At 33.9% G+C, this 22755-nt stretch overlaps 3 protein-coding genes across 3 annotated transcripts; 1 reads left to right on the plus strand and 2 right to left on the minus strand.

Annotated features, from left to right (window-relative positions):
• Positions 1–480: 480 nt before the first annotated feature.
• LOC110700799 (glutathione S-transferase U9-like) lies at positions 481–2152 on the minus strand. The gene is made up of 2 exons (XM_021878393.1): positions 1725–2152; positions 481–944 (listed from the first exon to the last, which is right to left on the minus strand). The coding sequence occupies exons 1-2, from the start codon at positions 2040–2042 to the stop codon at positions 570–572; spliced, it is 693 nt and encodes a 230-aa protein (XP_021734085.1). The 5' UTR covers positions 2043–2152; the 3' UTR covers positions 481–569.
• Positions 2153–3357: 1205 nt separating this feature from the next.
• LOC110700591 (60S ribosomal protein L34-like) lies at positions 3358–6144 on the minus strand. The gene is made up of 4 exons (XM_021878149.1): positions 5962–6144; positions 5627–5706; positions 3764–3873; positions 3358–3643 (listed from the first exon to the last, which is right to left on the minus strand). Exons 1-4 carry the CDS (start codon positions 6038–6040, stop codon positions 3553–3555), a joined length of 360 nt encoding a protein of 119 aa, XP_021733841.1. The 5' UTR covers positions 6041–6144; the 3' UTR covers positions 3358–3552.
• A 5230-nt stretch (positions 6145–11374) lies between these two features.
• LOC110700592 lies at positions 11375–18765 on the plus strand. The gene is made up of 4 exons (XM_021878150.1): positions 11375–11878; positions 12060–12375; positions 16405–16564; positions 18016–18765. The coding sequence occupies exons 1-4, from the start codon at positions 11687–11689 to the stop codon at positions 18467–18469; spliced, it is 1122 nt and encodes a 373-aa protein (XP_021733842.1). The 5' UTR covers positions 11375–11686; the 3' UTR covers positions 18470–18765.
• The last annotated feature ends 3990 nt before the right edge of the window (positions 18766–22755 follow it).

Consider the following 22755-nt stretch of genomic DNA (forward strand, 5'->3'; position numbering starts at 1 on the left):
GAAGAAAGAATGTATGTAAAATTTAGTTATAGACCTCTTCATTAAGTTAAGAATGCAAGGGGTCTACTGCATGTATATGTGGGTATGATTTCTTGAACTAAAATTTTCATATCCAATTTTATAACGTACAAAAAATTAATGTAAGTGGTTTTCATGGATAACATAATCAATCAAGATGGTAGATAATTTTGAAAGTCAAAGTTACACGCCATGAAAACAATGGAGGGAGTTTTCATTACAATCTTGATTAATATGTGTTGTTCTACATTAATCGAGTGAAACTAAAGTAAGTATTGAAATATGTATCCCACATTCAAAAAAGATAAAATTGTATTCATTTAAGGCTAAAAGACTACTCGGCGGCTACTCCCCTCAATCCCTTTTAGAGTCATAGCCTGATTATTCATTAATAAAAATATTTCCACCTTATCAAAAATATGCAAATTCAGATAAATAATACACTAGAAAAACCCAAATAAATTGTGAAATCAACAATGAATTGAAACCTTATTAACCCTGGTTAAATCATAAATAGTTTTGTATCAATCACTAAACTTAATAATGATCATTTATCCCTTTAATTGGAGATAGTTCTTCCTCATAGCATGAAGAATCTCAATGACCTTAACACTTGATGGAGTGGCATCTTTAACTTGAGGAACTTCACTGAGTGCCTTGGTCCAAGACGCCAAGAACGGGTACCTTTCTGCAGTGATATGCTTAAAGCCATAGAACTCTTCGACGACATCATAGGTTCCTAAGAAAGAATACAGGACTATGTCTAAGTATCCTGGTTTCGCTTCTTGGAAAGATGGACAGCCATTTGAGAATAACTCGGCTTTGATCAATTCTTCGGCCATATCCATCTTCTTCCAGTACTCCTTCATCTCATCTTCTGTAGGTTTACCTCCGTTTGTCATTGTTTTGCTTAATATCATCATTGTCTGATCATACCATACAATCATTTTTATTGTCAAATATTTAAGAATTTAATACATGTTTGGGTCCAATTTAGTCCAATTGGGCCTAGTCATTAAATGATCCAATTAAAAGCCCAAGGTCAAGGTTCAACTCTCCATTTGTGCTAAAGTCAAGATCAGTCCACAAGACAAGTCAATTGGGCCAAGGCCCACTTCCTCCTTATATGCAAAGGTATAAAAGTCATCAATATCACATTTGTACAGTCATATTCACACAAGCCTCAAACAATTAAATCTCTTGCATAGCTTTCTCTCTCTACACATTGTACTGACTTTAGCATCGGAGGGGCCTTCCTCGGCTACACCCCCGAGGCTAGTTTACGTGTGTTTGCTGTGCAGGAAACCCTCGGCCCAACATCACTTGGACCGAGCCCAGTCTTCACCACCTCACTGGACCTTCGGCAAGGTCCCATTGTTTTCATCCGAAACAATACATACTCCCTCTGTTCAAAATTACTCGTTTCTTATTTCTCAAAAATTAATAATATTAATAAATTATGAGTTACTTTGCATTTAGGAATAAGTAAGTGATCCAACTCTTGATCATGAATGAATTAAATAGGTTGACACATACCAGCATATATTTAACCAATCAAAATAAGTGGAACACAAATGACAAATGAAAAGTGACACATTTAACTACGTAGTACTATAAATGAAATGTCGTGACCATACGTACCATCAAGTACTACGGTGAGCACAACACTTAAGTTACAGAAGATCATCAAAGAGTAAGGGGCTTACCTCTTGTAAGTACGCAGCCCAAAATCGATGTTTGGCTCTAAGGTAGGGATCCTTAGGGAGGAGATGCGGGGGATCAGACCAAGTCTCATCAATATATTCGAGGATGATCATTGATTCCGCGATGGGTAGACCATTGTGCACAAGAACAGGCACTTTCTTATGCACAGGGTTGTGTTGCAACACCAACTCACTTTTGTTTGCTAAATCCTCTTCTATGTATTCAAAATCTATGCCCTTAATATTAAGGGCAAGTTTAGCTCTCAAAACATAAGGACTTGCCCACATTCCATGTAGCTTTACCGAACTCTCTTCCTCCATTATGAGTTTTGTGAATGTGTGCCTTTTTTTTTCTTCTTTCTCTCCTAATTCCAAATTAAATTCTAGAGGATGTGTTATATATAAAGGTTTTTGTAACCTTCATAGTTTTTTGTAACCTTCATATTTGACCATTCTTAAGGAAAGAAATGCCAATTGGTTTAAATCTTCTTTCAATACAAAGTACTAGCCATTCTAGTGGATGTGTGGTAAAGGTTTATGTAACCTTCATTTTTGACAATTCTTAAGAAAAATAAATTCTAATTGGTTGAATTCTTATCCCAATTCAATTCAAAGTATTATTGATTTATGGTTATAAAATTAAGATCACATACATTGTATTATACATATATATATACTTATGCTAATTAAGATCACACTAATAAATGATAACCTACATTGAACTATGAATTAAACAACATTAAACAGATACTATATCATAATTTTGATTAAAATAAAAATATTTAAAATTACAAAATATACATAATTCTTATTTATTCATGTATAATAGCAATTTATTTTAAAATTGTACAAATGAAAAATAGACTTTATATACACCGTGCATCGCACGGGTTCTAACCTAGTATTCTAACAAAAAATATATTTTAGGATTTTTTTTGGGAAATCACCAACTATTCTTCTCGTTTTAGTAATAAGGACTAATAATCCACCAACAATTATTATTTTTGAATTTACCATAATCTATGTAGGAAAACGCAAGGACTTGCCCATAATCCATGTAGCTTTACTGAACGCTCTTCCTCCATTACAACTATGGCTCGGATGTGCGTCTTTCTTCCTCTTTCTCACCCAACTCCTCTTAAAGATTTGCAAGAGCAGGCTGGGGTGTAGTTATCAAATGGCACTAGTTCAAACAACGCTATCAATATCATAACTCGCATTCGTGTTAAATATAAAGAATGAAGGTTATGGGCGTGTTGCACCATAAGGTTTGAATCACACAATAGATTTCGAATTTTGGGGGGTGGGGGGATACTGTAATTAGTTCAAAATGTCTATCACGTTATGGATCGGATGAATTGCTGAGATATGGATGAAGCTGAAGACAGAATGAATCCTAAGTAGTGATTCTGACTTTTCAAAATACAAAACCCTAATCTATGGACATAGGATTGTCACATGCCAACACAGCTCAATCTTGTATAATGAGTCCGGCTAATTGCAGCACCTCTTCATCAAGGTAGTACTTGAGCTGTAGGCCTGTAGCCGTAAGTCCATTATCGTAAACAAACCAAGAAAAACAATGATACCATTGTCATGGGTATGAATGATGCAAAATGCAAACCAAGAAAAACAATGATACCATGGCGGAGTATATGCTTTAATAATTAATAATTTGATAAACCATCATTCAAAAAGCAAACAATCACCTCAATGTAGTAATAGGCACAAGTACGGACCGTAAACAGGGTTCTTCCTAAGTCATCATCATCTTCTCTTAAAAACAAAATTTCTTCTGAGGAAACTAAGACAAAAAAAATTCACAGCCACTCTAGTTCTTGGAAGCCTTTTCTTTAGTCTTCTGAATCTTCAATACCTTCTTCACGATCTTCTGCTCTTCAATTAAGAAAGCTCGGATGATTCTGAAGACACAATGAGCAAAAGAAGGAATTTGCATTAAAACTGGATGGTATGAAACAATGGGGTGAGCTAGATTGCAGAAGTGATAAGCATAATAGAGTATGAGAACATAGTCAACAAACCTTTCACGGACAGCACTGCCAGATAGAACACCTCCATAAGGACGGTTGACAGTACGCCTGTTCCTGGGCAATCGGCTCCTCTTGTACTCAGTAGGCCTCAAATGAGGAATCTGCAAAACAATAACCAAGGAATCAGTAAAAACATGTCCTGAGAATGAATATAATACAAGGACAAACAACAAGTACTTTAGCAGATGAAATCAGTGAAACAGACATTGTCAAATGAAATCCTGAGCATATAAGATACATCAAAAATTACACACTACATGGGAAATTTTTCTTGTTCACTCTGAAGAAGCAATGAAAGCAGCTAAATTAGGGTCCTTTTACCTTGAAAACTAGTTTAAAGTGGAACATAAATGAAGGAACAATGACTAATTACATTTGTATATAATTAGGATCCTTTTACCTTGAAAACCAGTTTAAAGTGGAACATAAATGAAGGAACAATGACTAATTACATTTGTATATACACATCCCAGTGACAAGATTTTAAATATTCACCAGGACACAAGTCAGACAACCAAGCCTAAAATATGAGTAGCAAGTAGCAACATATAGTCTTAAGATCCTCATACATGTAACATAATTCCTAAAAGAATCGCACAGTGAAGCATTCAATACTGACTTGACCAAAATAAAGTATCTCTAAAGGTGAACAAGTTTGGAAATCCCACATTTTAGTCCAAACAAACCCATAAACACATAGCAATGGCATAATCAAACTGTATCCGAAGACCGTGTCAATTAGGCTAGAGCCAATATCTACCCATAATCCCAAGTTAAACATTTTAACCAAAATCACAATGCTAGGATAACAAATTCAATACTGACTTTACTAAAATAAAGTATCTCTAAAGGTGAGCAAGTTTGGAAATCCCACATTTTAGTCCAAACAAACCCATAAACACAGAGCAATGGCATAATCAAACTGTATCCGAAGACCGTGTCAATTAGGCTAGAGCTAATATCTACCCATAATCCCAAGTTAAAACAATTTAACCAAAATCACAATGCTAGGATAACAAGTCAAAATCATCAAGCGGTAGCAATCCCAGCAATCAAGCAACACAGTTCTTTTAATATACCTCAGTCCTCAATACATAAATGAATATGATGCCTTCAATTTAGGCTTACTTCAGTGAAATGCACAATATGAACTATACCACTTCACCTAAATGTTGTGAGCACTATAGTATATGCCACTTTCTAAAACAGCCACAGAAATCCTTCGCTATACAAACATTCACAGCTTCACCCCATATAAATTAACAATTGGAATTTGGAACTTCTATTAGAGGTTCATATAAGTAGTAGGGTATAGTTCAAATGTTATCTAACAAACTAAGACTAAAATGTTCTCAATTCTACCGTAACAGAAGTAGTAAGAAATTGAAGATGGAGATATAACTCATATAAGATACAATTTCAATCCCAGATTAACACCGGCAACAAAAACAATTCACGGAATAAGTATTGACACAGCTTCCTACAACAACTTCTATCAGCAACACAACTATGAGCAATAATCACATAAATGCCTTCCCTCAGCTTACAAATCCATCACAGAATCATCAAATGATCAATTCATTGCTTAACATAATAAACTATTTAGTTGATAACAGTTGCAATGTTAGTCTTTCAATCATAACCAGAATTCAAACAAACACAATACCACATTCCACTAGTATCAACCAATAACAAGATCATACAACATACTCCATCATGTTTCGCCATCATACTACTAATTCAAATTACACTATCAATGCGACTAATGGTGCCAAATTCAGAAAGTGCATAAACAGATAATCAACAATCTGCATTTGCAAGATGAATCAGAAAAACAAAGAAAAAGAGACATACTCCTTGAATTCTCTTTCCAGTAACAGGGCACTTTGGACCACTAGCTCTCTTCTTTGTAGTCTGGTAAACCAACTTTCCACCTATTAATCAAAATCCCAATAATCATAATCCCAATAATCAAAAAATCAAACCAAACAAAAACTAACAAATCAAAATCAATTCAGCATAACCCCACAATTATAATCAAAACCCAGTAATCAAAAAATCAATCAAATCAAAAAGATTATAACTTTACTTCAACATCATGCAGCATTACAATCAAAACCCAGAAATGAACACAAGAACCCCATGAAATGGGGAAAATTGAAAAGAGAGGAGAGAGAAAGAGCGAAAACCAGGGGTTTTGACGATGCGATGTTGGTTGGATTTGGTGGCATAGCTATGGCGTTTACGGTAAGTGAGACGCTGCGCCATTGATGAGTTGTTTAGTTTCTCTCTCCTCCTCTTCTGCGTCTCACACTCTCTCTCTCTCTCTCTCTCTCTCTCTCTCTCTTACTCCAACGGCAGCAGAGGTTATGATGGGTTTGAGGAGGCGAAGAAATTAAAGCCCTAATCTGTTTGTGGAAAACCTAGATCTAACGGTTTGTGTTGTCAAACCCTTTTTGACGAAATAGATGTTGCCACGTTATCTCCTTTTTATTTGGTTTTTGTTTTTTTTTTGGTAATTATAGAGGGATCTTTTACAACTTACAATTCTTAAATTGAAATTCACAAATATGTTTTCCTCAATAAAAAAAAAATTAAAAAAAAAAATAATCACAAATATGTGCTCAATCACATTATTAGAGCACTACCAATGGTGAGCTAAAAATTTGCTCATGGGCATTTTGGGTGGGCATAAAATTTGCTCATGCATTACAATGGTGAGCAAATGAGAAAAAGCTAAAAAATGCTCATGAGCATTTCTGAAAATGCCCAAGACTTGAGCATTTTTGAAGATGAATAGTGCTCTGGTGGGCCCCACAATTTGCAATAGTTATATTTTTTGTAACGCAAATTCTGAAATAAATATTTATTAAAAAAAAAAATTAAAATTACCAACGGTCATAAAATTTAATTCTCTATAAATAGACATGCATTTTGGTATATTTTGGTATAATTTCATAAATACCATAAATCCTCCATATTCTTTATTTTAACGATAAAAACGACACAAATAAAAAAAAAGTTACACAAATTTAGACTAGTTTTTATTTATTTGGAGTAATATTGTTAAAATATAAATGAAATTAATAAATAAAGAAGTGTTGTGTAGGAGAGAGAAAGTAATAGTGGGGTATTGAAAAAGTAAGAGAGAGAGAGTAGTGGGCAAGCATTTTTTTTTTTTGCTCACCATTAGGAGAGAAATTGTGAAAAAAATTTACCCATGGGAAAAACAGATTTGTTGAGAGAGAAAGTGGGTAGAGAGATAGTGGGTAGGCATTTTTTTTGCTCACCATTGAGAGTGGTCTTAGTCACTTCACAAAAACTCTTTAACTAATTAATAATAATTAAATAGGGTCACCTTAACGAAAGAGGCTTATCGTAATATTTAAATGGGATTACTCTAACAAGTGGGATTACCTCTTTACAAATAATGGTTAAAACAAAAGCAAAGAGGTTGCATCACTTTCTTACATTAGTTAGTACATGGCTAAATTGAGGTTGCTCTTATATAGGGATGTCAGTGAGGCGGGTCAAGTAGGAGACTCGCCCCAGTGGGGCGGGGATGAGTCTTGGTTTGGTGGGTGGTGGGGCAGAGATGGGGATAAAAATCATACCCGCCATGGGTGATGGGGCAGGGGTGGATTTTACATTGTACCCGCCACAACCCCGCCCCGCTCCACCCGCCCCACTTCGTACCCGTCTTATCCTCATTTCACACCCACATCTATATATTTTATAAAACAAAATTATATACTTTTATACTATTATATATATATATATATATATATAATATGTAAAATAAAATAGTAGATATAATAATTTGTAATACACTAATTTTATAACTAAAAAAATGTGTAATCATATAACTAATATATAAAGCTAAACTTTTAGGCAGGTCACGAAATAGTGACACTTGGCATTCTAACTTTTCATCAAGTGTCGCGCCACCTTGGATAGATTTAAGTAGATTCATAAGATAAAAAATTAGTTAGAAATTCTTTTTTCAATCAAATTAGGATAGAATTTTAGAATAAGATGGTTAGTTTAGAGTTTTATTTTCGATAAAATACCAAATACTCCGTAATAAACTTATAATTAGGCCACAAGACAACATCGTATAGCATTTTAACTTTTCGCTAAGTGTCCTACCACGTTGGATAAATATGGATAGACTTTGTAGAAAAAAAAAAGTTAATTTAGAATTCTATCTTCAATCAATTAAATTGAATTATAATATAATTTTATCTTAAAATTCCATAAACAACCCGGGCATCGCACGGAGCACCAAACTAGTATTAATAATAATTTTATTTGTTGTAATTTATACGTAGTATTAAATATGTTGGATTATGTATTGGGAGGTGGGTCTTAGGTGAGGATTAGGCGGGTCTTAGGTGGGGATTAAGTGGGGGATGGATATCCAAGTACTGGGGGGTGGGGCGGGGATGGTTTTGGAATTGTACCCGCTGGGGCGGGGATGGGGATGAATTTTGGACCCGCCGTGGGGATGGGGACGGGGATGAGATGAAAATTTTAGGTGGGGATGGGGATGGGAAGGCTAACATCCGGCCCGATCCGCCCCATTGACATCCCTACTCTTATAGGCATAAGAAGGTTAATATGATAAAGGGTCTTTTCAATAGTTCTCTGTAGTGTCTTGGGTATCGATTAGATTTTGATTTGCCTAAATCAAATTCTTCAAAACTTGCCTTTCATAAATATAATGTCACAATCATATGTTACGACTTACGATAAGCCTTTTAAAAAAGTATTGACTAAATCTTGTCAAAATATAAATTTATACTAATATATTAAAAGACGTTACTAAGAACGTCTCTGTACCACATAAACCACGCCACGTCACCTATTTCATTTCTCGAATATTGCTTCATATAAAAAAATGATGATAAGGGAATTTGAACACTCAACCTTTTATAAGAAAAATAGTTAGTTAACCATCTAAACCAATCATAAGCTATGTTACAAAAATGAAAATAAATGTATATACTTGATAATCACAAGGTCTAATTAAAGTAGCAACCGGTGCAACGCCCGAGCTACACAGTAGTTTATAATTATTATTCGAAAACGTATAGACATGACTTTTATTGTAGGAAAATTTGCCAAAAAAAAAACCTTTAATTTTAAATGCCTCATTTTGCAAGAAAAAACCTTTAAAAACATTCTTTGTTAAAAAAAACCACCACGATGACTGTTTTTGTATAATGAAACCTAGACTCTCTTTTCCAGCATTGACTCCCACTTTCAAGGCGTCGACCCATTACTTTCCATTGTTACCGGTCACTTGGGTTCATTAAAAGTGAATGACTCTTAAAGTTCGGATTACTAAAAAATAATTCATTGTTGGGATTATTTTGAGCGAACGGGCAAAAGTTGAGATTATTTTTCAATTTTTCCTAATAATAATAACAACAACAACAACAACAATAATAATAATAGTGTTTTGGTTATTTTTTCATATTAATCAAAAGAAAATTTTAGATTATAACACCCGAAAAAAAAAACTCGAAAATGGTTTTTAACACCAAAAAAAAAATTATTTTAACACCAAATATTTATTAAGAAATTTGATTTTACCACCACTTAACAGATTGCGTCCAAGAATCCGTTAGATAGGATCCATGCTGTCACGTGTTCTTATAATATTGGTTTTCCAAAAAAAAAAAAGTAAAAAAAAAAAAAAAATCTATAGCCACCCAAACACCACCACCACCAACACCGCATCCCCACTCCACACGCACGGCTTCAACCTGTCGGCAGTGTAACGCACCCCTTCCCCAGCCCAGACCACCGGAACCCACCCTCCTCCACAGTCGCGACCATCAGAACTCATCCCCTTCCCTTCTCGCACCCGTAAAACGAGACTCTAAATTTTAAAACGAACATGAAATTTGTCGGTTTTGGCCGAAATATGCCAGTTTTGGGGCTAAGTAGCCTAAAGTGGCCGATTTTGGCCCCTATGGCCAAAACCGTGGTCAATATTTGGCGAAGGGGGACTGCGATATGGCGCTGGTGCGGCAGATTTGGCTGCGGGAAAATGAGTGGTTAGGTTTCGATGGGGCCGGGTTAGGTCAGGAGAGGTTACGATGCTAGCGATGGAGCGAGGGCCAGCAGTTAAGCTTGGTTATGGCGGAGAACATGCCGGTGGTGGTGGCAGCAGGGGTGGCTGGGTAGCTTAAGGTTTTTTTTATTTAATTTTTCTTTTTTTGTTGTTTTTAATGTTGTTGACCACACACAAAGCGACACGTGGCATTGTAGACCCCACTTTATGGATTCTCGGATTGAATTTGTTAAGTGGTGGTAATTTTTTTTTCTTGGTGTTAAAATCTAAAATTTCATACTAACAAGGAGAATTTTTAAATTACCACCCTAAAATTTATTCATTTTAAAAATAACCATCTGTTTATTTTTGTTAAAAAAAAAAATTATCACCCCTTAAATTAAATAATTACTTAGATTACCACCTTTTTCAAAATTTTGGTGGGTTTTCCGTCTATAGGTCCCATCTAATGGCTACTAATCGCTATTTTGACCCTTTTGACTGATTTTCCCCCGATTTTTCTCTTTAAAATAGCTCTCCCATCTTCAATTCGCATTTCTTTCACAAAATTCCACTATAATTTGGGTAAATAGGTAGATTTGGGGGTTATATGAAATTAGGGTTCATGCTTCAATTGAATTGGGGGTTTTCTCAAATTAGGATTCCTATTTTAATTGAATTGGGGGTTTTCTTAAATTAGGGTTCCTATTTTAATTGAATTGGGGGTTTTCTTAAATTAGGGTTCCTATTTTAATTGAATTGGGGGTTTTCTTAAATTAGGGTTCCTATTTTAATTGAATTGGGGGTCTTTTGAAGTTAGGGTTCTTACTCAATTAAATTGGTGTTGTTAGGAAATTAGGATTCCTTCCTCTTTCCCCTTTGCTTGAAAGTGTTTTCGTTGAGTGCGGCTCTTTCCTCTACCTCCCATGGTGTTTCAGGTAAGAAGGAGGAGAGAGAAAGTGACTCCTTTGTAATCAACTACCCAACAGTTACTCCTTTGCAGAGCAAATAAAAAATTAGGGTTTTAGTTTACTAATTTTAAGAGTTGTTGAGAATTTATGAAGAAAGAAGGAGAAGAAAGCGGATTGTTCAGAAAATTAATGAAGAAATTGAATGAGGAAGGGGTTTGGTTGAGTTCAATAACATAGAGTGAGAGCCTGTTCTCATACGTTTATTTTCAGTTCAATTCAGTTCAGCTCCTAATTTCTTTTTCTTATAAAATATTCATTTCAGTTCAGTTCAGTTCTAATAAGTTCAGTTCAGCTAAGTTCAGTCAATGAGAACAAGCCCCGAGCGAGAATGAAGTCGGGATAAATGAAAAAAAGAGGAGGAAATTAAGGTAGGTGCGTCCTACAGTAGAGAAATCTACCGAAATTTTGAAATAGGTGGCAATTTAAGTAATACTTTAATTTAAGAAGTGGTAATTTAAAATAAATAAATAAATAGCCGTATTACTTTAATCTGAATAATATATTTTGGATGGTAATTAATTTTTTTTTCTAATTATAGTAATATTTTATTTATTAATTTTTAATGGGAGATTTTTTTTTTTTTTTTTTGGTGAAGTTTAATGGGAGATCTTTAAGCTTGTTGGCAATCTTGGCATCACAAAAGTTCTAAGAATGAAAATGCAATACTATTATTCAAAGTAATCGTGGGCACAAAAAATTGAACTCAAATAAGGTCAAATACTCTCGTACCCAGTACTGTAGTATTCAGAATCATTCGATTATACTCTCATAATTTACGCGATATATTATTCTTTTTATTAGCAAAAAAATTCTTAATTTTCTACTAAATCGTAAACCCTAAACCCCTAATATTTTTGATTCGAATCAGTAGATCATTCAATTATGGCATTTCCAGCAACAATTCGATTTACCCCATTAAAATTCCCAGTTCAATTTCAACTAATTTCACCTAAATCATCTCAATCAACTCTTTTCTCAAAAACCCTTAATTTCAAGCATTTCAGAGTTAATGCTTCTACCTCGGTCAGTTCTTCTAATGTATCCGTTGCTAATAAGCCCTCTACTCTAAAAAAGGTAAGTTTTTAAATGGAAATTTGTCTATTTTTCTATTAAATTTTGTAAAATTATGTCATTTATAAGGAGTTCTGGGTTTATTTATTATGATAACATTGTATTTATAAGTTGTTGAATTATGGAAGTGGGTATAGAATTACTTTCTGATTTTCATTAGTTTTTTTGTTGAATTTGTTTTCAGAATGATTATTGGCAATGGAAGTTCAGTGATAAATCAATCAATATATATTATGAGGAACATGAAAAGGAGGGTTCTCAGCCTAGTAAGAATATGCTTATGATACCCACAATTTCTGATGTTAGTACAATGGAAGAATGGAATTTGGTGGTATCAGAAATTTTGGAGCAGGATGTTGACAAAAATTTTGAGGTTACTCTTGTTGATTGGCCTGGTCTCGGGAACTCGGACCGGCCGAAATTAGATTATACTGCGGATGTCATGGAGAAGTTCCTGGCTGATCTGATTAATTCTCCTGTCAGTCCTGTGTTTAAACCAGGTGTGCTCAAATGGCTATCTCATACAGTTATGAACAGTTCATATTCATAGGTTACGAGTTGATTATGTGTGTTATAAATTTTGGCTGTAGAATGTATGTGTGTGTTTGTGTGTTTTTGAAGTATGACGACTTGATGAGATTGGCTGCATAATATTGGTTTTGTCATATATTATACTTCGTAAGTTATAACCATCTATTATGTGATTTGCATTGTGCTAAATGCTGTGATAGATGGACAAGTACTGAAGACATCCATATCTATGGGCTGTACTCAGTTATCTCTCTAAACATTTTGTGCTTATGGTCTGTTTCGAACCTTCAAAGTATCATACTATCATACCCTTGTCGTAGTGTTTGTTTAGAAAACAAGTTCTTTGGTAATGAAGGGTGAAGACTGATGAGCTCTTGTAACTTGTATAATTTTGTTGCTAAAGCTCCTGATTTCGCATTGTAAAATACTCTGACTTTACAATGATGAGGTTTCTATCCATGTTGTGTACTATCCTTTTTCAGTCAGTGGTCACATCATAAATTTGTTCTGCTTTAAATATTGCAACGACTGTAAAATTATTTTAGTAATCTATATTAATATTCTTTCTAGTAGCTAGTTTGCCTGCTTTGGGAGTATCAATACTGTTTGCTGAAACATAAGTATATTAAAGTGAGGTGAGGTGAAGATAAAAAAAAATTCTTGTAGCTATTATATACTTAGTGGTTGATAGTTTACATGGAGGAATAGAAGGGAATTTAGGTAAATTGAGGGGAAAGGAATCACAAAGGGGATTTCTTTGTGTTTGGTTGAATCCTATTAAATTCCCTTGTAAAGTTGTAAGATCTTAAGATGCTTTACAAGGGAATTAAGTAGGATTCAAACCCTTTTTTCCACCTCTTTCCCTCATGTTCCTCACACCATCCATATCACCTTCATTTCAACTTCCATCTCTCCTCCCTCTCTCCATCCATTACTTCATGTATTGTCCATGGCCTTGTCTCCATGATGGTCTCCTATTTGCATTAACATTGGTAGTGCGGCACCTCACATAGGAAGGATTTCTTCATCCTTCGAAGTAGACTTAAGATTCCACTCTCTGCCTATTTGGATTAATTGTTTGTTTGTTGCCACTATTTGGCACATTTGGGATAATGACAAAGGGTAGTAAGTTAATAATTAAAAATGTGCTATTAGCTAAGTAGTATAAAAAGGAAGAGAGGGGTAGAAGGAAGATAGGCAGAATTTGGTGCGAACCTTTTGGAGAGTTATGGTCTAAAGCCATTATTGGAGAGTTGTGAGCTAAACTCACTATTGAAGATTAATAGCCTTAAGCTATTAGCCTATCTTTTGTAACCCTTTCACCATTATCAATCAAGCTTAAAGCTTTCATCTTTATTAATTTGTTAGTTAAATCAGAAATTCTTGTTGTTACATTGGTTTTGCTGTGTGACCGAACTCAGTCCATTACAGATACTTAATAACTATCAATTACATAGTAAAAATGATACTTGAATGTCTATGACTTCGTAGTTTATACTAGCCTCATGATGGAATTTTATTATGTTTAACTTTTCATTTCATCCCGTTTCTGCCGTAGGCTCTATTAAAATATTAGTCTCTAATAGAATAACATACTTTATATTAGTCTCTAATACTCTATATTTAGTCTTTAATACTCTATATTTCACTTGGACATTCAATTCCCATGAACCACATTTTCTAGAGAAATGAATATGGAGAGCTACAAAGGAGAGAGTTGTGTGAGAAGTCAAACTGAAATGTGTATGTATGTTTTCACATCAATGCATCATGAAAAGCACTTCTAAACGTCTTCAACAGTCAATAATCGTTTCATAAACCCCTGGTCCCTGCACTCATGTCCACTTTTATGATAAGGTTCCCATGAAAATATTTTGAGTCTGCATGTTTGTCACTTGAATGTGCAACTGTATCCAACTCTTTACTTTTGTCAAGATAATATACTCTAGAGGATGTAATTCATTATCATGGTATGATGTGATTGATATCAGTATACTGCCCTACTTGTTGGTGTTACGGAAACTTTAGGATGGCTCATCTGCATCAATGATTCTAAGCCTAATTCTGAACAATCTCTATTGTTCATGTTGTTGTTTTTGCGCTTCTCACTTTGATTGCTAGTAAGTGGTAATACAGTAATACGTACTTCTTTGTCTTCTTAAAATGTTCTTGCTGTTGTTTTTGCTCATGTCCTAGACGTGTACACTTTTTCCTTAAGTACAAGAGATTTATATATCATGCATATTGTTTATGTCGTTCTCTTTGCTTGAACTGCTGATAGCTGCTAAATGTTTGCCTGTACTCTATTGCTTCCATCTGTTCATTTTCTTTTTTTCTTTCCTGAAATTGATAGTATTATATCCTAGATACGGAGTATATGCTATATATTTGAGCATTCCTTCATGGAAGTTTGAGCGTGCCTTGGCTTGCTTTCCATTTATCCCTCGAGAAAGTAGTGTGTTTGCATCCATTAGGAAATTAGTCTCTGATAACAAGGTTTCTTACTCCTGAATTAAATCTCATTGACAAACTATACTAATATTGACGTTCCCTCTACTTATCAAAATAGATAGAACTGATATAATTTTTTTTATTTTTTATTTTTTTTTATTTTTAACACCAGATATATATTACAGTGGAAGATAGGCAGCCCATTCCTCTGGGATATAATAGCCATTTCATGGGCTCGATTAAGGGTAGATTACTAATCTTAGAGATGCAGCAAACTGAAGATATACTACATAAAAACCTAATGTCCTTTATAATATTTGCTAAATCCAATAGGTGAAGTCGTGCTTCTGAAGGCTCTGGATGAGCTGCAAACTATCTGTTAGGCCGTTGCCCCTGGAATACCTTATTATGAGGAACTGAGCAGACCTTGCTGAATTGCAAATCCTTCAGCTTGCAGTGCCAAGGAAGGACAAACTCTTGACCCACCAAGCCACCAGCATCAAGCTTATGTCACACTAGTGGCACTGCCATAAAACTCAATCACACCATGAATCAGTTTAAAATTGTTGCCTCTGTCCATAGGCTTTGAAGAAAATTGCCGTTTGGGGGGGGGGGGGGGGAGTGGGGGGTGGCTTTGGGTTGTTGAATGTATGGAGTCTAAGGGTGATAATTGTCGTTCTCTTGCTTGAATACATCCCTTGTGAAGCCATATAGACCCCAAATAGCAACAAATTGAAAAGCACGCATGTTATGAGATTGTCTTCTTTCTATATATACGTGGAAATTTTATCTTCTTAGAACAGAGGTAAATGGGAGCATTTCCTTTAGACTTTGTTGGCAATTTAACAGCATCACCAAATAAAAAGCATCAATACCTTGGCATAAATTAGAATTTGATATTTGAAGACGGCTGTGGATAGTTGCCTTTTGCCCTTCTCTGTGAAAGAACTGTATATTCTCGTTTTCTTCTATTATGTGGGGCTGTTGGCCTTGTTAATCCTTGTGCTATGTGGGCTACATTTAGTATGGCCTACTCTGGCCGACCATTTTTTCTTTTATAAAAATTGGTTTCATCATTTTGATTGTTTCTTCCTCCATTCCCCAAATATTGTAACTTGGGGATGGGGCATGGATTTTAAGAAGAGGAGATAGAAAAGCATAAAGATAGGAACCCATGTGATGATGAGAACATGTGCAAATAGGGAATGTTGCAATTTTTGTGAAACTTACTAAAATGGTAATTAATTGTTGCAATATTTGTGGAACGGAGGAAGTATTTGTTATCTCAGCATTACATTTATATTGTTTGATATAAGCTGCTAGTATTTTTAGTCTCTGATAGTGTGTTTTGTGTGGAATTATTGCTGTTGTGGCTTTTCCCTACATTTTTGAAGCTGATTGCTGCTAATGTCTTAGGCTACAAGCCTTCCTCTGAACTTCTTCTATTTATGCATTGAGGTTCTATTTGTTAAAGAGTACTAATTTTATCGTCATCAAAACTTTATGTGCCTACTTATATTTCTTATGCTTTTCTGGTACAAAGACAGGCAATGATTTGGTGGTTGTTGGGGGTGGACATGCTGCCACTATGACAGTCCTAGCTGCTAAGAAGGGTTTAGTGAAGCCAGCAGCCATCATAGCTGTAGCTCCAACCTGGGCTGGTCCTCTTCCAATCGTCTTCGGACGTGATACCAATATGGAATCCAGGTACTAAATGCTGAATAATTCTCCGAAACATCTCACAGATTCTAAAAATGTTGTCAAATGGTCACTACAAGGATTGTAATATGGCTAATATCATATATGCAGTTGACATCTACATATTTGCTGAAAGTTACATTAGTTTTTTTCCCCTCAAAAAAATGTGTCAATTTTTAGTCTTACCTTCTCTTAAGGTGTTCATCCCCTCTGTTTCTTTTGATCTTTACCTTTCTGTAGTTCTTCCTTTGTGCAAAATATTTTGTAGACACAATAATTTATGAATAGGGTTAGGAGGGTTATTCATTTTTCATATTTCTTAGACATTTGCATATTAGATATTTAGATGTAAGGTATGGTCTCTCTGACATTAAATGATCAATTTGATGCTTAAATAATTGAAGCACAAGTGGCTATCGTTATCTTTTACAATGATCATCCTAAGTTTATATGTATTTATCCTGTCGTCCCTGAATGAAGGCCCCACATGGTCGGGACTCATTAGTATTAATGGCAATTTTTCATATTATCTCACTCGTCTAAGTTTCACATCATCGCCCACCCACCCCCCCCCCCCTTTTTTTTTTTTTTGTTGTTTGGGGGGTGGGGGTTCCTTTTGTAAAAATTGTCTCGCTTAGACGCTTATTATGCGTTAGGGAATTTTCCTTTCTTTAGATCTTTACTTTTCACGTGTAAAATAATAGAGACAACTTTTTTTCCATGAGATAAGGGGTACTAGAGGTTGGCAGTGTGAGGGTATACATTTACAATGTTCCTTAAGACATTTTGAGTACTAGATGTTAGGTATGGTCTCTCTTAATGTTAAATGATCAACTTGATGTTTGAAAAATCAGAGTATAAGTATCTATCAGCATTTGTTATCATTTATAATCTTAAGTATTCATGCAGTACTCTTGTAGACCCTTAGTATATGCTATATTTGACCGGGATTCATTGACAGAAATAGAGTTAATGACATAATTAATCTATCACGTGAAATGATCAACTTGATGTTTGAAAAATTAGAGCATAAGTATCTATCAGCATTTTTTATCATTTATAATTATATTCTTAAGTTTTCATGCAGTGCTCTTGTAGACCCTTGGTATATCACTCATTTGACGGGGACAATGACATATAAATATATAATTGCCTATCACCATTCAAGTTTTCACATCATCATCGTATAGATATATTATTTAATTTTTGGGTGAATATATATGTATATGATTAAGGATAATATAGGAAGGTTAAGATTTTACCTTGCTTAATCTAAAAATGGTATATTGTTTGGTACAGACGTACAGTATGTAACAGAAACGTGACCTTTCAATTAAAGTCATGGGTATTGTATATTGTGTTACATTAAACCATAGTGCAGCTCCTGATCTTTCATGCATTGTACAATCTATTCTCTCTTCAACTCTGGACTTAGGTCTGGTTTTCTTTTAAAATTGTAGGTATGGGCTTCTCAGGGGAACCTTAAGGGCCCCAGCTTTGGGTTGGATGATGTATAATGTTCTTGTCAGTAACGAAAATGCAATTCAATCCCAGTACAAGTCTCATGTTTATGCCGATCCTGCAAATGTTACCCCAGAAATTGTGCAGAGCAGATATGCGTTGACAAAGAAGGAAGGAGCTCGATATGTACCTGCTGCTTTCTTGACAGGCCTCCTAGATCCTGTCAAATCTCGAGAAGAATTTCTTGATATTTTTGCATCCATGGAGGGTAACATTCCTGTTCTAGTAGTCTCAACTTCCGGTGCTCCTAAGAGGTCAAAGGCTGAGATGGAAGCTCTCCGAGGAGCTAAAGGGGTCACTAAGTTTGTTGAAGTACCCGGTGCTCTTTTGCCTCAAGAAGAGTACCCCAAGGCTGTTGCGGAGGAAATTCAGAAATTCTTGCTAGAGATTTAAAAACCGAAGATGATCTGAAACTTTATTTTAGAGTACGGTCAAGATTCAAGAAGGGGTATATGTAAAATTATGTTTATTTTATTTTATTTTATCCAGTATTATAATCAATTAATTATACACCATTGTATGTACTTCGTATAAGTGTATACCAGTGTAAGAATATACAAGTACAAAGTAAAAGTAGATCGAAATGAAATTAAATTGTTTTTAATAAACTAGTATACTCCGTATGGGTATATGTATTTTCGGTTCATCCATCATTGGACTAATTATAAAAGACTGGCCATTATTAGAAATGTGGCTTTTGGGTTCACCCATCAATCCATCATATATATATATATATATATATATATATATATATATATATATATATATATATATATATATATATATAGGTGTTTAGAGAGCTATAAGAGCGGGTGATGAGAATTGATCCCAACATCTCTTGGAATCGAGAGGGGAGCTCTAACTACTTGAGCTATCCCTCACTCTCTCAATCCAACATGTATTACAAATGTTATGTTTGGATTCTTCTCAAATGTTATTAATTATTGTTTAAATTTTTTTTGTTAATATATGATTACGGATGTTAATGGTCAAAATTGTGTATCGACATATGTTTTAAACATGTTTTAAACAAATTGTTGTATTTTAAGTAATTAGACGAAGTATTATATTGCCTAGTAAGCTTTGTTAAAGCAGTTATGCCATGATGGTTGTGGTGAGATGATATACCATGCACAAATAGTAAACATTACTAGTGGCTGTTTGGTTGCAATAAAAATTCATGGGAAGTAAGAATTGCTAAGAAGCGTGATAAGATGAAAATGTTTGGTTAACAAATAAACACTTTATATATGAAAATACGAAGTATATGAAATTATCGGTGTATAGCATCATACAATAGTGGTTGAAAAAGGTTATGAAAACTTGAAATCATAGATAATGGCCATATACAATAGGTAAGGTTCAAAGGTATTAGTTATTGCTCGTATAAGCTTAAAAAAAATAATAAATAGAAGGTACATAATAGATTATTCTAGATTACTAGTACATCGCACTTTTTTTTTTTTTTTTTTTTTTGAAACACTAGTATATCTTAACTTACTCGGATCACTTTAAATCAAACACTACTTGTCCAAATTTCTTTTCTTTTGCCCTTATGTTTTTTGCTAATTTCAATTAGCTTGTTGTTGCAAAATAATTTAAATTTTAATACATCGTTTTTTGTAAGTCATTGAATAAATACATAGAAGAGTTTGCTATGTTTCTTTATATATATGATCAACCTAAACATATAAAACATCTACAAAACAAGCAAAATTAAATTAACAAAGGTTTTCACAATAAATAAAAGAAGTGGAACTCACCTATTCAACACGTATTAATAATTAATAGTGCAATATGATCCATTATGATCCCAAAAGTAATAACTTGACGCATAGTTCGAGTCACCCATTTTTTAATGTCAATTAATATTATTAGGAGTGTTATTAAGAAAAGGTGACCCATTCAAAAACATTTTTAGGTAACGTTTCCTTCAAATCTTATCATATTCTTAAATAAATGAAATTGCTTGTCATGTTATGTCAAATCTAATTAGTCTAAATGCATCTTCTTTCGATTAATTAATAACAAACAGAAAAATTCACTAATGCACCTCCTTTTTTGAAGTTGATTGTATGTAAAAGCAACTATATGGCATCAAGACTTGCACTTGTTCGCAATATTTTCTTCCAACATTTCCCGTACTAGTTTGAAAACTATTTCTTGTACATTAATTGTGAAAATGATAAAGCAATAGTAATTAAATGCATGATGCACTATGTGTATGAAAATACTTTAATAGTTTAATTAAATTGTAAAAATCTTAATTAAAAGGGTGTCTAAATAAAGAACCTTGAAAGAGTTTATTTTCACCTAATAACTTTATATTGCTTAATGACGAAAAATACATGCCTTTACCTTATATGATGAAACTCTAGTAACCCAAATTGAATAAATGGTATAGCCCTAAATTGATTAAACGTATTGAAACAATGCATATAGTAATGAAGTTTTGTGTAATTTTGTCACTTTTAGATTTCATAATACTCATTAATTAAGTCTACTTCGTTCATTAGTTAACTAGTCACTCTACATGATATGATGTCCCTAATCCCTATAAAACTTCAACTTACATTTTAAGCTTAAAATCGATTAGTAGGAGATGAATACTTAAATTTAATTTATTGCTATGCCAAGAACAACATTTTTACACTACATACATACCTCTAATAATAAATGTCTTTTTTTTATTAGAAGGTAAGAAAAATTATCATACCTGTTTGAAACTTCCGATTTCTCATAAGATGGATTATTCACTTAAGAGTGGGAGAAAAGATAAGGGATCCCTACCATCAAGACCACAATAATTATTTAATTAACATTATGCTAAACAAATATTAAGAAATTCCAACAACTACACATCAAGTTATTGCATGGTTAAAACTTTGGTGGTATAGTCATTGAGCATAGATCATTAATTAGATTTAATTGAAATGGTTTTCTAATGTAAGATCGTTTTATATAATTATTATTAAAGTATCATGAATTCATAAGCTTATAAATTACGCAACCTTGATATCATAGATTTTTTTTCTTCTCCAATTAAATGCATTTTGTTGATTTAATGGTTACCGCCAATCTTTGGCCAATTGCTCAATAGATTGATCCCAATATATAATTGACCTAACTTAAATCACAAATATAGAATATACCTCGGCCATATAAAACAATAGTGTCCTTTTTCCTTCTTATTTTGATTGTTTAAAGAGCAAAATTCACTTTACATATATATAAATGAAGAAAAAATGTATATACAGAAGTCGTGATTAGGGTTGTGTAGAGAGCGAAAACAAAAGATTGTAAATAAGAAAATTAACCAAAGAATACAAAACAATCTCAAATACACACCTCATCATAAATAGTCTTACAGATTAAACAAAAAGAGACGAAGAGAGTATATTTTTGTGTCTCTGTTGCTGTCTTGCTGTATATAGTTTAGGGTAACACTTAATAAGTCAACGCCTTCAATGTTGTGTTTGGTACCCCGTACCCCCACATAGTGGCACAGGTGTGTGCTAGTCACGTGGCCCACATGTGATCTTCAAGAAATTTGCTTCCACTCTCTTTCCTTTTTAATCAGTGTACCTTAATTGTTGACATCTGTCTTTGATTTAGAGATAAATCTGATTGCCTAATACAAACAAAAAGATTTAATTATTTATCTCTTTAATACAAGTATAATTTAAAATGAAAAGAGCAACTGATAGAAGTGTTAATTCTCTTAATTTCGAAGGCCCGGGACCTTGTTGTCCCTTGCCCTTAATTCAAGGCTTGATTCCCTTAATTTTTGGTTTGTGAAACCGATTCTATGGTTTGGGCTAAAGCTGGCGTAGTGGCCCACAGTCTTACCTACCAAAAGCTCAAGGCTTCGATGGTTCATGTTAGTTACTCAACTCTCGCAGTTATTTTGGTCTAATAATGTTTGCTGTACAAACACCTTGAAAGTGAGGGGAAAGAGTAACGGTCTATTCACATTTACTGAATTGAATTGAAGTGAACTGAACTTATTGAAGCTGAACTAAACTTATTGAAGCTGAACTGAACTTATTGGAGCTGAACTGAGCTGAGTTGCATAAATATTTTATGAGAGAAGCAAATTAAGAGCTGAATTGAACTGGATTGAACTGAACAGATTAGAGCTGAATTGAACTGAACTGAAATTAAGCTGAAGTAATAGGCCCTAAAGTATCCTCAATTTCTCATCCTTCAATGTATTTTTAGTGTAAACCCTTATTTCAAGGTTGAAAGGTGCAATCTTTCCCATTACACCACACTTAACTTGAAGCTCATATTTTATACTATTAGTTCGAACACTTTTTTAATTTCATTTTTTAATTTACCAGCTTCAGATTAATTTGGACACTTTCTAATCAAAATAAATATTACTTTGTATTAAAATTTTAATATCTCTCTTCTTTCATTACTAAAAAGTTACAATAACATTTTTTCTTTACTTCACATGCGCTCGGGTGCGCACACACATACACATATATACAGAACACCGGTATCTTCTATGACATCTAATTGTTTAATAAAATAACGACTTATTATCTCCTATATCCTATCACATCTATTTTTGTTTTTGTTTTTTTTTTTATCAAATGACAGTTATTAACATTTTACGATTTTCAACAGCTTATTACTCATTTTGTCCCTTAATTAGTGGCTTATTTGTTTTA

This window comes from Chenopodium quinoa, unplaced genomic scaffold (assembly GCF_001683475.1).
Source record: "Chenopodium quinoa cultivar QQ74 unplaced genomic scaffold, ASM168347v1, whole genome shotgun sequence".
NCBI classification, from domain to species: Eukaryota; Viridiplantae; Streptophyta; class Magnoliopsida; order Caryophyllales; family Amaranthaceae; genus Chenopodium; species Chenopodium quinoa.